At 42.7% G+C, this 6000-nt stretch overlaps 1 protein-coding gene across 1 annotated transcript in view; it reads right to left on the bottom strand.

The window, feature by feature from the left end:
- Positions 1–339: 339 nt before the first annotated feature.
- Positions 340–6000, bottom strand: part of LOC122748590 — a 37174-nt gene continuing 31513 nt past the window's right edge. The window contains exons 2-4 of the mRNA XM_043994298.1: positions 1203–1315; positions 707–923; positions 340–478 (exon numbers count right to left, since the gene is read on the bottom strand). Coding sequence (XP_043850233.1) covers positions 340–478; positions 707–923; positions 1203–1315 — 469 coding nt within the window. The remainder of the gene's footprint in view (positions 479–706; positions 924–1202; positions 1316–6000) is intronic.

Raw genomic sequence — 6000 nt, 5'->3', positions numbered from 1 at the left:
CATACCAGTCGCTTCTATATTATTTCTGCCAGATGATGGGCTTCAAATGTCTTTTTTGGTCTAGCCTGGGAACGCAGTCACCACTTAAAACGTATTTTCCTGGGAAAATGTAAACAAAAGAACTTTGGGACATAGCCTTAGGTTGGAGGTTTCTTCCACCCCGCAGAGAAGAGCTCTTAGCTCTTCTTCTACCGCACCCCGCCCTCTTGCCTCCTTTTCCTCCCTCCCTCCTTCACTGAGTGACGTGCCGCAATGGCCTCTATCACACAGGCTCTGGGGGAACATGCGCACTGCCGCCACTTGTTTCTCAGCTCTAGCTCTAGCTCGCCGCCGCTCTTGTCAGTCTCCGCTCTGCGGGTCAGCGTGCGGACTGCATGGGCTGCGGTGCCCCTTCGGGATTGTGACTGGCCCGTGCCTGGGAGGCTTGGAGGTTTGGTCGTGTGTCTTCCACGCCTCTACCTTTCCTCTTCTCCCTTTCCTTTTAAAAGAAAGAAAGAAAGAAAAGAAAACCCAGCAAGTTCCATCAGACTGGAGACACGCTCCAGAGGCTCCCACAAACCGTGCAGCTTCTTTGCAGGCGGCGGTGGAGGCGGCACCAGTAGGAGTCGCCGGGAGCTGCTCCGGGTGGCGTGCCGGTCCAGCGGAACCCCTCAGCCCTAGCAGCTGCTTGCCGCCCCACTGTAGGCTGTGGCTCCGGAGCCCGTACCTAGATCCGAGGTTCAGTGCGGACCGCGCCAGCCGCCGTCTTCCACCATCTACACTGCAACCACTGTCTCCTGCGCTCCTGCTCCAGCTTCTGCTCCGACACAGCCCGGCTGGGCTGGGGCCAGGCTCCGCAATCCCAGCTGCTACCCTCGAGCCTAGGCTGGGGCCGCTGCTGCAGCCAAAGGCGTCTGGATCCCAGTAAGTTGAATACAGTTTTTCTGAAGTTGAATAAGGGGGCGGGGGACAAGGGGAGGAGAAACTAAGAGGCAGTGCTGGTTTTGCGTGTGTTTGTGTATGTGTAGGGGGGAGGCCGAAGAGAATCGTGCGGGGTGCTTACAGGAATTGGTTTATTAACACCCCCCCCCCCCAAGAAGAGTGTTTTGGGGCTTAGCTGCAGCTTGGAGCTAAGGGGGTGGAAAGCGAGTCCCTACCTTCAGGATGCACATAGAAAGGGGGGAGGGTGTCAAGTGACAGGTTGGGGTTGGTGGGCTACTTACTGGGTGACAGACAACACTTGAACCTCTGACGAAGGCACCAGTTGGAAGCGTGCTCCGCGAAGACAGGTGTTCTGATGGTATTTTGTCTCTTGCTAAACGCACATTCCAAACATCTTGAGTGGTGTGTGTGTGTGTGTGTGTGTGTGTGTGTGTGTGTGTATGTCCTATCCTGATGTCTCTCATGTCAAGTCTGCACTAGAGTTGATTCTGCGGGTTTCCATCAGGCTGGGACTGCAATGGACCCGCGTCTTTTGCGTGAAGGGAGCCAAGAGGAAAAGCTGTTTTTTTCCAGGTCACTGGTCTGCATATCCACCTCCGTTCTTAGTACCGAGGGGGCAGAAGTTAGCGTTTCTGGAATCGGGAACAGAGCCCTTTAGGGGGAAAATAGATTTATTTACATACAGATCCCACGTTACGTTGAAGGTGGCATAGGAAGAAAGATTAAATGAAAAAGTAGCTCTAGACGTATGTTTTCATATAACTCTAGGAATGAAGAGGAAATTGACAAAGGACAAGGACTCAATGACTTTACCTTAGCTGTCATTTTTTTATGTAAGTACAACAGTGAAGTCTCTCTCTGAGCGCGTGTAATAACTCCATTTCTCACTGCAGAGTCTGCAGCTGTGGGCTCCCTTCTATTTGGTTAACATCCAACTTCATCAGTATTTAATGCAAATGCTGACGGGCTATAGGAGCCTGCAGTTTGAATCATAGTGCACTTCTCAAATTGAAAAGCCTTCTCTTAATAGAATAGCACAGAAGGAAGAGCTGAGTCTATTTTTCAAAAAAGCACAAGGAATCAGATGCATAAATCACTTTTGAAAAATCAGAGACTATGTAAATAGCTTGCAATATAGTCTGCCTTTGAAGACTTTCCTTATGTTTCTTACAAAAAGTGGAAAACATGCTTGCCAGACAGTTGAGGAGCCTGAAAGTTAAGTGTACTGATGGGCCTAATTAACTTAATAAACAGAGAGAATGATTTATAGGTAGCTGAACTGTACCACGTTGAAGGATAAAACTCTCTAACCTTTCTTTCTCATCTGTTCCCCAGAGGATTCCTTTTAAACATTGCAATATATTAGCATTGGTGTTTAATTTTTGAGTTGATTAAATTTATAAGAGAAGTAGATTTTGAAATTCAGCATTACTGTGAGGCTATTAGACAGTGACTGTGGAAAAAGATTAAAGAAACCATTTTAGGATGTATCTGACATAGAATCCATTGAAAACACCATGCAGAATTGATCTCATTCCAGTGTCAGAATGTTTTTCTTAATTTGGATTTAAGATAAAAGGAATTAATTCCATTATTAAGCCTAGGCATGTGCTAAGACACATGACTAGACATTCAACTGAGAGAAAAGTACATTTTATTTAAGGTATTTCATTACACAGAACTCTTATTCTGAGTTTTATGTATGCACATATTGTCTAATAGAGTAGATTTTTTTTTAACACCTTAAGGAAAATCATCCATTTAAATTTTTTTCATAAAGCATGAAATATAATGTTATTTTTAAAAGTGTTGTTAGGCCCAGACAACTTATTTGAAGATATCCTGGTCTCTCTCTTTTAAATATCTACATATTTTAGTGTCTTAGGATATTTAATATTAATGAATAACGAAGACTTATAATTTGTGATAGTATAGTATATCCTTTTTCATTTAAAAAGAATTTATGTGTGAGAATCACTGTTCTAAAAATGTGTTTCTAAATGGGATATGTTGTGGGTCTTTGATGACTGGTGGTCATAACACTACAGATCTTTTTCCTACCTTTGTGAATACAGCTGAAATGACTTACTACATACCCTAAGCCACAAAAATTCATCAAATTTATCCATCTAACTTAAAAAAACCCTTTATATCTAATACATCATACTATTTTTGTGTATATTGTATCATGTATGTTGCATGTGTAAATTAACTAAGAAATATTTCTCCTTCATATAAAATAACCATCCATCACATTTTGTTTGCATTTCAATGTCTCTTCAAGAATATATAATTTTCTTGTTATATTTTGCTAAAAGCCTCTATACTTCAGTTATACTTCATTAAGCAATCTTCTGGAAGTTGAAAATAGGTGGTGTATGTACTGCTTGTAATGTGTATCTTTTTACTATCTCTAGGACCCTGATATGCAGAGAAGACAGCTAGGTGGAACAGTGCACTGGGCACTGGGCCTGGACTCAAGAAATTGTTGAATTGTGTCTGACTCTTCCCCGTGACACCATTTGGGGTTTTCTTGGCAAAAATCCTGGAGTGGTTTGCCATTTCTCTCTCTGGTTTATTTTATAGATAAGAAACTTGAGGCAAACAGTTAAGGAAACTGAGGCAAACAGGGTTAAGTGATTTGCCCAGGGTCACATAACTGGTGAGTATCTGAGGCTAGATTTGAACTCAGGTTCTCCTGATTCCAGGGGCAGTGCTTTATGCACCGTCCCAATGGGACTCAAGAAAACCTGAATTCAAATTCATCCTCAGACACTTAGTAGCTGTGTGTCCCTGAGCAAATCACTTAACCTCTGTCTGTCTGTTTCCTCTACTATAAAATGGGAATAATAATAGCACCTACCTCACAGGGTTGTGAGGATCAAAGGAGATAATATTTGTAAAGCACTTAGCACATATTTCAATAAATGCCTGTTTCCTTCATTCCACTTATATATGAGGGACACAGGCAATTGAGTTCATATAAACTCTGCCTTTTCATTAACTAAGATATTGTACCAAATAAAATCAAGGCATCCTAGGCCTATGTTTATTTTCATGTTCCTGGAAAAACATGGCCCCTGGCTTCAAAGGGCTTACAGTCTCCTAGTTCAGGGGATGAAAGAAAAGTAAATGTCACCTAAGCAGCCAGGTGCCACAATGGAAAGTGCCGCTGGGCCTGGAGTGATGCAGACTCATTTTCTTGAGTTCAGATATGCCTCAGACACTTACTAGCTGTGTGACCCTGGGCAAGTCATTTAATCCTCTTTGCTTCAGTTTCCTCAGCTATAAAATTATCTGAGATGGGAATGGCAAGTCACTCCAGTATATCTATAAACTCCACAAAAATAGGGGTCAAGAATAGTCGAACATGACTGAAAACACCTGAATAACAAAATAAGTGTCATATACTCTGTTATGAAAGTGTTTTGAGGGCAGCTAGGTGGCACATTGAATAAAGCACAGACCCTGGATTCAGGAGGACCTGAGTTCAAATTTGATCTCAGACATGTGACACTTACTAGCTGTGTGACCCTGGGCAAGTCACTTAACCCTCATTGCCCTGAAAAAAAAAAGAGAGAGAGAGAGAGAAAGAAAGAAAGAAAGAAAAAAGAAAGAAAGAAAAAGAAAGAAGGAAAGTGTTTTGACCTTTTGCAGGTAGGAGAGATCACCTTTTGTGGGTAGAAATCATCAAAGATTGTATGAAGGTGGCATTTGACCTGGGCTTCAATGACTGGCTATGATTTTGTCAAGCAGAGGTGGGGAAGAGTGTCATGGGTAAAATAAATAGCATAGGTTAAAATGCAAAGGTAAGAAAATATAAGGAGGGGCAGCTAGGTGGTGCAGTGGATTGAGTACCGGCCCTGGATTCAGGAGGACCTGAGTTCAAATCCGGCCTCAGACACTTAACACTTACTAGCTGTGTGACCCTGGGCAAGTCACTTAACCCCAATTGCCTCAAAAGAAAAAAAAAACAGTAAGGAGTGATATCTAATGTGACTGAGGGATAGGATACATGTAGGACTAGGGAATACATTATGTGGTCTAAGTTTGAAGAGCCTTGAATACTAGGCCAAGAAATTAAATATTTTTGTGAAGAGGAATGACCTGGTCAGGCCTGTTCTTTAAGAAGAATATGGAAACAGTATAGTGGAGAGACCAATAGGGATTGTTACTATATGGAGCTGTGAGCTTGGAAGGGAGAGATTCGCTAGACAGTTTCCAGAACTTTGTGACTGATTGGATATGGTTAGAAAGGTAAAAAAGTTGAAGATTTTGAGTCTGCGTGTCTGTGAGAAATGGTAATGGTATTATCAGAAACTAGGAAGTCAGGTGGAGAAGCCTCTAATGAGAGAAGACAAGTTCAGTTTTGGACATGTTTACTTTGGGGTGTTGAGATAGCCAGATGATGGGCAACAGGCAGTTGAAAATGAAGGACTGGGGGGGCAGCTAGGTGGTACAGTGGATAAAGCACTGACCTTGGATTCAGGAGGATCTGAGTTCAAATCCAGCCTCAGACACTTGACACTAGCTGTGTGACCCTGGGCAAGTCACTTAACCCTCATTGTTCCACAAAAAACCAACCAAACAAAAAGAAACAAAGAAAGAAAATGAAGGACTGGAATTTCACAGAGGGATTTAGGGTTCATTCACATAGGAATGATAAGAAGGTCATGAAAATTGAGAATATGGAGAGAGATGAAGCAGCATTCAGTCAATATGTATTTAAGTGCCTACTGTGTCAGACACTGTACTCGCTATTGGGGATATAAAGACAAACAAAACTGTCACTTCCCTTATGGACCTTACATTCTACTGGGAGGATATGATATGTTCATAGATAGCTAAATATAAAATGTACAAAGCTGTTTGGGGGTTGGAGGGAATGAGAAGCACTAATTTCTGGGGGTATCTACAAAGGTGCCCTTGATGAATGTCCATAACTAAGTACATAGATGACATATGGGGCAGCTAGGTAGTACAGTGGTTAATAGTGCACCGAGGGGGCAGCTAGGTGGTGCAGTGGATAGAGCACAGGCCCTGGATTCAGGAGGACCTGAGTTCAAATCTGGCCTCAGA

The sequence above is a fragment of the Dromiciops gliroides genome, chromosome 1 (genome assembly GCF_019393635.1).
Source record: "Dromiciops gliroides isolate mDroGli1 chromosome 1, mDroGli1.pri, whole genome shotgun sequence".
Lineage (NCBI taxonomy): Eukaryota > Metazoa > Chordata > Mammalia > Microbiotheria > Microbiotheriidae > Dromiciops > Dromiciops gliroides.
Note: the sequence above shows the minus strand (reverse complement) of the source record. Positions and strands in the feature narration are given on the sequence as shown.